The 11,892-nt window shown below is 41.4% G+C and overlaps 1 protein-coding gene across 1 annotated transcript; it reads left to right on the forward strand.

The window, feature by feature from the left end:
* Positions 1-8,476: 8,476 nt before the first annotated feature.
* Positions 8,477-9,328, forward strand: LOC110692085 (flavonol sulfotransferase-like). The gene has a single exon (XM_021869069.1). The coding sequence runs from the start codon at positions 8,477-8,479 to the stop codon at positions 9,326-9,328; it is 852 nt and encodes a 283-aa protein (XP_021724761.1).
* The last annotated feature ends 2,564 nt before the right edge of the window (positions 9,329-11,892 follow it).

Genomic DNA, 11,892 nt, shown 5'->3' on the forward strand with positions numbered 1-11,892 from the left:
AGCCGAAGAAGAATTCGCGACATGCCGAGCTCAAATGGACGCGACGGCTACCATCTTCCGCAACTTCTGTTAGGAAATAGAACATTCCATCTTTCCCTGGATAGACGAGGGACAGGCCCTGATCCAGGAATATGGGGCTGCAGATATTCCTAGCTTCAAGGCTCGGGTCGAGCAGAAGATGCAAAAGGAAGCTAAGGCTCGGCAGAAGGTGGCCGAGGATTTTAATGAGAGGGCTGCTTTGGCCGAGGCTGAAGCCAAGCAGAGGAAGTCTGAGCTATGGAGGCTGAGATTCTGCGACTAAAAGATCAGCTGGAGGCAAAAGATGCGGAACTTTACAAGGCCCAGGCCGAGCTAAATGGCGTCTAGAGCCAGTTAGAAGTGCAGACTGATGAGGCCGAGCTAAATGGCGTCCGGAGCCAGTTTTGACAATGGCTTCAAGGTAGCTTGGCGCCTGGCTTTTCATGCTGATCCGAGCATTAACTGGGATGCAACTGAAGAGTGGTCGATGGATCCCAACCACCCGAATCTGCACATAGCCCACGATGCTGAGGTTGCTTTCCTCACTTGTCAGACCGAAGCTGAGGCTGAGGCTGAGAGGGAAGCTGATGAAGCCAAAAATAAAGAACCTCATCCTGCTTCCTCTTCAGCCGGTGCTGGAAGTTACAAGGGCCTAACTGCTCAACATGATTCTGCTGATGCTGAAGCATAGAGATTCGAGCAGTCGTCTTCAAAATCAAGCGGATCCACTTGTGCTTAAATTCTATTTCTGACGCATCTGTTTTTGCCTTGATTTTTGCTTCAGCTTGCCTTGTACAAACTCTTATTTATTTTTTGCTTTAAGTAGTTGTACTAAGTTCGGCAGCTGTGTTTTCCACTTGTGGGCGGCTGCCGATTTAGATTGTTTCTCTGTATTTGGTCTGAAACTTTTAACTTGAACGTGTCTCGGAGATCCGAGCACATTTGAATTATTGCTTTGCTTCATTTCCTATGCCTTGCTCTTTTTCTTACTTTGTCTTCTTGCTTTTTTGCAAAAATTTCCTAAGTACTGAACTTAGGCTCGGATTTTTCTAGCTGAGTGCTTCTTGCCCCCCTTAGAAATCTGAAGTTGAGATCTTCAGGTTTTTGAGGTGCTTTCTTCAACGTTTTTGGTACAGCCGAGGCTTTGCCTTGGCAAAATTTTTGTAATAATTCAAATTTTGAAGTTTCTGCTCATTTTCTTTTCCCTTCTACTTTATTTTTGAAGGTTCTGATTTCGTTGCTTAGAAGTCTTAGACTCCGAGAGCAATATTCTCCTAATCCTTATAATTCATCCGAGGGAATGGCTATCCAAAACACAATGCCAGGGAACTGATTCGTCTAAAGTACAATGCCGTTGGTGGGCGATACTTTGGGGGGTGCAATCATTGTTCCCGGAACTGATTTATCGAAGTAAAATGTCGTTGATGAGCGATACTTTGGTGGTGAAATCATTGTTCCTATTTTTTAGGCAATGCTCCAGATTCGTCCACGACCTCTTTGACCGGAGGAACTAATTCGTTCGAAGTGCAGTGCCGCTGGGGGGAAATACTTAGGGGGTGAAATCATTTATCCTGGTCTCGGCAGGTTTGACAGCTTTCCGAAGTGCAATGCCGCTGGGGGGCAATACTTCGGACAACGCCGAAGGGAATTTTTTTTAAAAAACATCGAAGACAGAAAAATAGAAACTTGCTGAATTGATAGAAATGGTGGCTCAAAGTCCTTTCATTAATTTAAAGAGATGAACTTACATGGATTGATCTTCCCTGAATGGCTTACACATGATAATTCTTAAGTACATCTGCATTCTAGTGATTTTTCAGCTCTGTTCCGTCCAACTGCCGAAGTCGGTATGTTCCAGGCTGAAGCTCATCATAACTTTCATAGGGTCCCTCCCAAGTGGCTGAGAGTTTCCCATGAATGCAGCCTTTTTACACAGCTGCAGCATTCCGAAGGACAAGATCCCTAATTTTGAGAAGTCTTGCGTAGACTCTTCGGTTGTAAAATTTGCTGATTCTTTGCTGTTATGCACCCATTCTATCTCGAGCCGGATCTCTAACCTTGTCTAGAGAGTCAAGGGATTCTTTCATGAGCTGCTCGTTTTCTTCGGCCGAGAAGAGATTTACCCGCAGACTTTCTGTGCCGATTTCCATTGGAAGAACGGCTTCGGATCCATTCACCAACTCAAAAGGTGAATGTCCCGTTGCCACTTTTTCAGTCGTCCGAAGTGACAAGAGGGATCCTAGAAGTTCCTCTATCCACTTAGACTTTTGATCTTCAACTCTCTTCTTGAGAGCGTTGAGAATACGCTTGTTTGCGGCTTCGGCTTGACCATTACTCTGCGGATGACACACTGCAGAATATGCCAACTTGATGCCGAACAGATCAGTATATCGCCTTAGCGGCAAATTATCAAATTGCCTCCCATGATCGAAGAGAAAGACCTTTGGAATTCCGAAGCGAGTGATAATATTCTACAAGATGAATTTCTTGACAGTTTGTTCTGTGATGTTCGAAGCTGCTTCGGCCTCGATCCATTTGCTGAAATAGTCAATGCCGACTATTAGCCATCTTTTCTGATATGGAGCATCGGGAAATGGCCCCAAGATATCCAGCCCCCATTGAGCAAATGAAAGCGGGTTCAGGATCGGCTGAAGATCTCGGGCTAGCTGATGGATGACTGTTGCGAATTTTTGTCATTTTTCACATTTTCTGACTAGCTCCTTAGCATCTAGGATCATGGTAGGCCAATAATACCCAGCCCTTAATGCTTTGTGGGCTAAAGCTCTTCCCCTAATGTGGCTTCCACGGATGCCAAGGTGGATCTCTCGTAGGATGTAGTCAGCATCTGTTGGTCCCATGAATTTTAGTAATTGGGCTAAGAAGGACTTTTTCAACAGCTCTTCTCTGAAGATGATGAACCTTGAGCTGATTCTCTTCGGTTTGGAGGCTAAGTTCCGGTCTTCGGGAATTTTTCCCCGAAGCTTGTAAGCTAGGATGGGGTCCATCCAACTCGACTCTTGTGTGACGGAGTAAATCTCAGGCGCTTCGTCCACACTTCTTTCTCAGCGCACCTCCACATATACAGATCGTTTCAGCTCAATCAAAGTTGAACTTGCAAGTTTGGAGAGTGTGTCAGCTTGTGCGTTCTAACTGCTTGGGATCAGTTCGATTTCGAGACTTCTCAGCTTTGCAATAACTGTTTTGATCTTTGCGAGGTAAGCTATCATTGAGGGCTCTTTGGCCTCATATTCACCTACGTTCTGATTTTCGACGAGCTGAGAGTCTGTCTTTAAATAGACATGCTCGGCTTCTAATGCTATGCACAGATCTAAGCCAGCGATTGTTGCTTCATATTCGGCCTCATTATTTGAAGCTTTAAATGAAAATTTCAGTGCATATTCAAAGGATTTGCCTTCAGGCGAGGTTATGACTAGCCCTGCCCCTGAACCATTTACGGAGGGGGATTCGTCCGTGAAAACAGTCCACACTTTCTTTTCCTTGTCTAGTGTCTCTTGATAAGAACACTCGGGCAGGAAGTCTGCCAAGGCCTGAGCCTTAATGGCTGCTCTCGGCTGGTAGCTGATGTTGAACTCAGTGAACTCGAAGGCCCACTTCGCAAGCTTACCAGATTTCTCGACTTTACCGAGGACTTTTTCCGGCGGCTGATCAATTAAGACCACTATTTGATGGCAATCGAAATAGGGCCTCAGCTTCCGAGCGACTACCACTACTACATAGGAAACTTTTTTGAGTAGGGGATAGCGAGTCTTGGCATCCGTCAGAGTGTGACTGACGAAGTAGATCGGCTGCTAAACTTTTTCTTCTTCCCTCAGAAAAACCGCGCTTATAGTGGCCTGGCTAACTGCCACATATAAGTACAAAGTTTCTCCTTCGACTGGGCATGCCAGCGTCTGGAGTTGAGCCAAATGTTCAAGGAGTTGCTTAAAGGCTTCTTTTTGCTCGTCTTCCCAAATGAGCTCTTTGGTTTTTGGAAGTTTCAGCGCCTTGAAGAAGGGTAACCCTTTGTCCGAGGCTCTGGAGATGAACCTAGACAGGCAGCCATTCTCCCGGTGAGACACTGAACGTCCCTCTTTGTTCTTGGTTCGGGAAGATCAAGTGCTGCCTGCACTTTGGCGGGATTGACATCAATCCCTCTTTTGCTGAACATGAAGCCGAGGAACTTACCTGACTTCACGCCGAAGACACACTTCTTCGGATTCAGCTTCATTTGATTCTTCCAAGGGTGGTGAAGGTTTCGGCCAGGTCCTTGACATGGTCTTTGTCCTTTTTTCTTTTGACGATAAATTCGTCAACATAGACTTCCATGTTACGGCTTTTTTGCTTGGCGAATACCTGATCAACCAGCCTTTGATATGTTGCCCCCGCATTTTTCAATCCGAAGGGCATCATTTTATAATTATACACCCCGACGCTTGTAACGAAGGCCGTTTTTGCTCGGTCGTCGGGATACATGAAGATCAGATGATACCGCGAGAATGCGTCCATGAAACTATGCAGGGCATGTCCGCTTATCGAGTCGACTAGCTGATCGATCCTTGGCAAGGGATAAAAGTCCTTCGGACATGCCCTATTTAGGTCCGTGAAGTCAACGCACATTCTCTAGGTGACATTCGCCTTTGGAACCATCACCACATTGGCCAACGATTCTGGGTATTGGCAGGGTTCAATGAAACCTGCATCCAGAAGTTTTTTGATCTCGGCTGCGATATCTTTGTTCATATTTGCGGAGTAATTCCGCTTCTTTTGCTTAACCGATGGACATTAAGCTTGTGGGAGATGAGGTTCGGGTCAATGCCGGGCATGTCTGCTGCCGAGAAATCGAACACATCTTTGTTGTCCCGAAGGAGTTGGATAAGTTCAACGCCGACGCTCGGATCAAGTCCGAGCCCGATGTTGACACATTTTTAAGTATCCCCTTCGATCAACTCTATTGGTTCAGTCTGATGGTCCAGTTCCATAGCTTTGGCACTGGACTCTTCACAATCTGGCCTGCTGTCAATATCAGCAGGCTTCCCAGACTTCGGCTGGTGTTTTGAGTCTTTCGGCTCATATGAAGAACTAGATTTTCCTTTCCCCAAAGATTTTTCTTGCGTTGGGGTGCCTTGGGCCGAAGCACTTAAGCCTTTAGGCTTCTTTGTGCATCGGTCCTTTTCTCTTTCTTCCTCATCATCCCTATAGTCGTGGCGACTTTTGAATGGCTTGAGCTAGTTACATCTTCGGAGGCTCCTTTTGTCTGCCTTGAATTCTTTCGGAGCGTCCCTCGTCCGAGACATATATCATCATCTGATGGTACGTCGAGATGACTCCTTGGATCTCGTGAATTGTGGGTCTCCCCATAATCACGTTGTACACAGATGGAACGTCAACGATCAAAAACTCGGCCATGATATTCTGGGCTGCTCGGCCTTTGCCGATGGTGACAGGAAGAGAAATTTTCCCATCAGGATATGTTAAAGAACCATTGAATCCAGATACCGGGTAAGGTACTGGAGTCAGGTGCTTGGTCTCTAACTTCAGCTGGTCGAATGCTCCCCAGAAGAGGATATTCGCGCCACTTCCACCGTCGACGAGAGTTCGCCAGACGTTGTGGTTTGCAATGCCCGTAACAATTACCAACGGGTCATCATGGGGGTATGCCAACCCCCGGCAGTCTTTGGATGTGAACGTGAAGTTCGGCACCTGAGACTGGGGTGCTTGGATGTCAGCATGATTTACTAGATGGGCCAAGCCCCTCAAGTGGCGTTTTAGTGCTTTCCGAGAGTATATTCCTCCGAAAATGACAAGGATATTAGGATTGTCTTTTCCTTGCGGCTTGTCCTTTTTCCGAGGGAAATTTAGTTCTTGTCGAGAATCTTTCTCGGCTCTTTTTTCTTCGCGACGGTCCGCGAGATATTTTTTCAAGTAACCTTTTTGGACCATATCCTCAATCTGATCCCTCAGTTGGATACAGTCCTCGGTGTGATGCCCAGGAGATTCGTGGAATTCACACCATCGATCCTTGTATTTCTGCTGATGCCACGATGGTAGTGACCTCGGCTTTTTGTATCTCCTCTCATCCTTAGTTATGTTGTAGATTTTAGCACGTGGAAGAGCGAGAGGAGTGTATGATTCATATCTCCCCATGAATGGAATTTTTTTCTTTCTTCGGCTCAGGAGCAGAGGACGGTTCCGAGGCTTTTGCCTTCCCTTTCCTCTGGTCCTGGCCTTCGGACTGCTATCCTTTTGCCTTCCCAGTCTCGCATTGAGACTGGGATTTAGTTTTGTTCCATTCTTCGACCCGTATGTATTTATCCGAGGCATCTAGAGCTTCCTCCAAGGTCTGCAGTGGATGCATGACCATGAAGTCAAGGAACTTTCCAGCTTGCAGGTCGTTCCGCAATGCAAAAACGGCTAGCCCTTGATCCAAACTTGTAATTCTAGACAAGTCGTTGCTGAAGCGAGTCAAATAGTCTCGGAGGCTCTCGTCCTCCCCTTGTTGCAGACCCATCAGTTCTGCAGTCATTTTCTCTCGGCGGATCGCCTTAGAAAACTTGCTTTTTAATTTACTGGAAAGGTCTTTCCAACCGGTTATTGAGCCTTCCTTTACTCCCTTGGTGATCCACGCTTGTGCAACACCCTTGAGAGTGGTGGAGAAATATTTACACCGGGTCACTTCGGACCTAGGGTCAAGTATATGTGCCCCTCGTAAGAGGCAATGTAGTCCTTTGGATCCGAAGTACCATCATAAGTTATGTGCGCCGGGATTTTTACTATTAGCACATGCTCTTCAAAAATCCAGTTTTGGAAGGGTGAGCTAGTGGGCACCATCACGACCTTTCCTTTGTGTCTAGCCGATAGGACCTCGTTTCTCCCTCTCAGAGAGGTGGAACTGTCTTTTTTCCCTGGCTGTGACGACTCGGGATAGGGCTCAGTTCCCTTAGGATAGGTGAGGCGACTATGCACGCTCACCTCCCTTGAGCCAAGACGTTCATGAACTTTTAGGCGAGCAGGCTCTTGCCACGCAGAGGTGGTATTGCTGCTTTTGTAGCTCTGGGATTTCCGGGTTTCGGAATTTTCAAAGAACTGGGGATTCTTTTTCCTTTCCCGCTCTGTCATTCAAGTGTCCTCTTCCCACTTATCCCCGAGCTCCTTAAAGGGTGGAGTCCGTCCACTTTCCTCTTGGCAGGTCCTCCTTCTCAAATTTCTCGACGGAAGAGGCGAGTGATCACGGGGTTGTGGAAAGCTGCCTCCTTGGGCCATCATGAGGTCCATGAAGACCGCTACGGCTCGCGCAACTTCCTCCGTAGAGGGCCCCGTTTGAGGAGTTGTTCTCGGTTGAAACCGAGAATGGAAGCTTCGAGAGGGACTCTTAGCGTTGGACTGCTTCGGCCGATATGAGCTGGTCGGCTGGCGAGTATGATGGGATAATGAATTCTCCAACGCTACCCTTTCCGGGGAAGAGGGAGCTTTCGAAGAAGAAGAAGTAGGTTCCGGTGATGGTGGAGCAGGTGGATTCCTCCTCACCGTAATTGGACCTCTCCTCGAGGAGGAAGGGTCGTTCCTTTTAGTACTCCTGGCACTTTTACCACTCTTAGTTATTTTTGCTAAGATTGGTTGATTTTTGGCTTGTTTTTTAAATGTCTTCCCCACAGACGGCGCCAAATTGTTTCGGTTGAAAACAATAGGACCTTCGGCTGGTCCTTTTCGGTGGGAGAAGACTGATCTCGGTCCAAGTTATGACTGGGCCGAGGGTTTCCTACACAACAAACACACGTAAACTAGCCTCGGGGGTTGTGCCGAGGAAGGCCCCTCCGATGCTTAAGTCAGTACAGTGTTTTGAGAGAAAGTTATGCAAGAGAGTTGATTGCTTGAGGCTTTGTGTGCATGAATGTAAAGAAAGACAGTTGAAGGCTTTTATACCTTAGCTCAATAGATGAATGGGCCTTGAAATCAAGTGGGCTTGCCACGTTGACTGGACCATTGACTAACTTGGCATTTGGACTGGAGAGTTGAACCTTGCTTTTAGGCTTTTGTAATTAGAACACTTGGACCGGCCCAATTGAAATTACTTGGACCCAAACATCGTCTTTGTTGGGGGCTTACTTCTTTTAATATGTAGCAGTTGGGCTGCTGCAGACTTATACTAACAAAACAAGCTGCTGCTTTAATTCATTCTTTGACTGCCTTTATTTGATTTGTTTGTTAATGCTCTATTATTGCGTGCGTTTGATTTAGCTTGTATAGCAAATTGGCAACTTCTTATTTTTTAGTGAACAATATCTGTATATAAACTAAGAACTCTACGTGCTTCAGCTACCAACGAAGTACAATAGAAAAGTAACAAGAAAAGTGTATAATCTACAATATGAACCTGAATCAAACAAAGTAGGAAGACAAAGAAGTTCAGAAACTGATAGAAAGCCTTCCGAAAGTTCCCTTAAGGGGCTCGGATTTTCAAATGATCAAGTATCAAGGTTTCTACTACTACGATGAAGATGAAATTCCTACATTAAGAAATGCCATCACCTTTCAAAAACACTTTGCTGCTCGAGACACTGATATCTTCTTTATTAGCCCTGCGAAAACAGGTACAGGTTGGTTAAAATGTCTGCTTTTCGCTGTTGTTAATCGTATAAATTATCCAAGTGTTGATCAAATCCCTTTACACTCCCATCTTCATGGAGATCAGCTTGTACACAGCGTAGACTTCTTACCACCAACCATATCATCCTTTACACATCTTAATGAGCTTCCGTCACCCAGGCTCCTTAACACTGCTGTCCCTTACACATCCCTTCCCGAATCTATCAAAACTTCAGGGTGTCGGATTTTGTACCTTTGTAGAAACTCTTATGACATGCTTGTCTCATTCTATTACTTCTTCATAGACTACGCTAAGAAGGCCAAGGGAGATGATTATATACCCCCTACTCTGGAGGATTGCTACCAAGATTTTAGTGAGGGGAAATTTGTTCCTTGCCCTTTCTTTGAGCACGTTCGTCAGTATTGGGAGGCTAGTACAGAGAGAACAGACAAGGTATTGTTCCTGCAGTACGAGAATCTGAAAACCGAGCTCACAATTCAACTGAAGATGTTGGCTGAGTTTGTAGGAATGCCATTTTCTTCCCAAGAAGAAAATGATGGTATCATACAACAAATTATAGACTTGTGTAGCTTTGAAGATAACAAGGCTGTGAAAGTGTGGGATTGGACCAAAGACGATCAGTTTACACCCGACATGTCGGAAAGGATGGCTTTACTGATGCAACAAAAACTTGAGCCTGAACTGTTCTTCAAATTGATCCCATAAGTAATGATTTGCATCCTTTTATTTGTTTACTTAATGCTTTAATTTGCTTCCATTCCTTACTTTACAACATCTCGATGCTCTCTAGTATTAGACCTTCTAGACGTTCTAGTATGTTGAAGGAAATTTGATATTCCTGAAATACAAAATATTCTACACAATTCATGTTCATACAGAGTGGAGAAATTGTATTGTCTTTTGCGTTTGTGTAAGTGTTTCACTTTGTCTTCACTTGGATCTAAATTGTTTTTGGAAAGTCTGTCAAAAACAGTACAACATTTGGATGTCCATTGAAAATAAGTCAACCTTTCAACTATCCGCTTTAAACAGGTTATGACCTATTGATAGCCTATCTGGCAATAACATAATACTAAAACAGACACCAGGAATGACACGTGTTACTTCTTGGTGTAGGTTTTTTTCCCTCCAAAACTTATTTCCAAAAAAAAAAAAAAAAAAAAAAAAAAAAAAAATTAGTAATGAAAGATATTCTTAGTCATTCTATATATTTTTTTGTTCACTATGTATTTATAGATATAACTAAAAATAAAAGATTATAATAGACTTTATAGTACTAGATCATATTATAATATAATAATAAAATGAACTAATTTATCGCATACATTATATATCAAATTAAACATAGATTGATTGTTTAAATTAGTCAACCATAAAAACTTTGATAACTCAATATTATATTTACAATTGATATATCAAATGTATACATATTTCATCTATATATTGTTGGCATTAATCATACATAAAAGTTGCATGAATATGTACTTATCTTTTTTTTTTTCAATCATAATATTTTTAGTTCAAACCTACACTTTTATGAGTAAGGTGTAAGCACATATTTAATTCAAGTAACTGATACTCTAATAGAAAAATTATCTTAATAATGTACTATTAATATTTTTTTTTTTGAGTATATGAGTCATATTTTAGTGAATTTTAGTCAAATTTTACATAAGCCTTCTGTAATAACTAATCATTTTCCATAGCCTTATATAATTGATTTTTTTTTTTCTGTAAAACCTATATATAGAGTTTTTTTTAGTAAGGCTTTTACTAATTTGAGGTGTTTATGATAAATTTGATCCGACTCCTTCTAAAATTAACTCCGCCTATATAATGTTAATTGAAAATCCGTTCCATAATTTTTGTGTTGGCCATTATTGTAAATTACACATATAACATGTAATGATGCATTTATTAATATACTAAAGTCCACTAATACTTAATATTTAAATTTATTTTAAATTATCAACAAAATAAATATTTTTTAAACCGTGCATCGCACGGACACTGTACTAGTTTAACATATTAAATGACATGTATCAATCACCGTATAATATAATAATATATAAAATAAATTTATAACAAAAAAAATGAAGAAAAAAAAAAGCTACACTATTTAAAAACTTAAAATAGGAAAGTTTCCGACTTAGTGTTATGAGGTTTGACATAATTCCACTTTGGTGCCTCGTGTTTTCAATAATTCTACTTTGGTGGCATGTGTTTTTAATAATACTCCTTCCGTCGCAAAATATTTGGGACATTGGACTTTTTTCACTATTTATGTATTAGTTTTGACCATAATCTTTAACTAACATAATAAAAATATATTTTATTATAAAATATGTTGTTTTTTTTTAAAAGGATTATAAAATATGTTGTTAGATAGGGATAATTATAAAGTTTTATAATAAATTTTTTAAATAATTTTCATTAATATTTAATTATATAAAAATAAAGTCAAACTAGTGCATTAGCATGTGTGCAAAGTTGATTCTGGGACAGAGAAGTACCACTTTGATTCTCTACGTTATCAATATTTCCACTTTGGTGTTTTTACCTTTTCAATAATAGGATTTGATTTTAATTCCTTTAAAAAGAGCAACTTTATCAATAACAAATACTTCTTAGGTAATTATTGCTTACTGGATGAAACCCGTGCAATGTACGATTTGTTTGTATTTTTTCAAATATAATAGTTTACTAAATATACATTTATGTAATAAACTTTGTGATATTCGCTTGCTTAATTCTTGAATTTTTTTTATTATAAAATGAATTATTAATTTTGTTTCTCATATTTAGATAAAATTCGTAATGTAAAAAGATAATATTTTATTTCACAAAGTTTTATATGTGGTTGGTCACACCGTGTGATCGGAATTACTTGGTCAGGAGTATATTAGATTTATGTGAGGACAACTTTTGAATTTTTTACACTAACTTTACAACCCTAATACAATATCTAATCCCTACCTTATAAAATATTCTGGTATAAGATTACTCTTATGAATAGTGTGATGCCAGTTGTACCCTTCAAAATATGTATTTACATATATACCCTCATTAACATGTACAATTTTTAATTAATGAATAGTGTTTGGACAATTATAACCTCAAAAATATTTATTTACTTATTTTCTATCATTAATGTTATTTGCGTTGGATATTTATACCTCTAAACATAATTGTTTACATATCAACAACTAAATTTGTGATTTAAGGCCAAACCGAAAGTAATTCCGTGTATGAATAGCTATGACGTACGA

Source organism: Chenopodium quinoa, unplaced genomic scaffold (assembly GCF_001683475.1).
Source record: "Chenopodium quinoa cultivar QQ74 unplaced genomic scaffold, ASM168347v1, whole genome shotgun sequence".
In the NCBI taxonomy this organism is placed as follows: Eukaryota; Viridiplantae; Streptophyta; class Magnoliopsida; order Caryophyllales; family Amaranthaceae; genus Chenopodium; species Chenopodium quinoa.

Bases quoted from the DNA above. Each gene is read 5' to 3' on its own strand.
- LOC110692085 (XM_021869069.1), top strand. From the start codon at position 8,477: ATGATCAAGTATCAAGGTTTCTACTACTACGATGAAGATGAAATTCCT.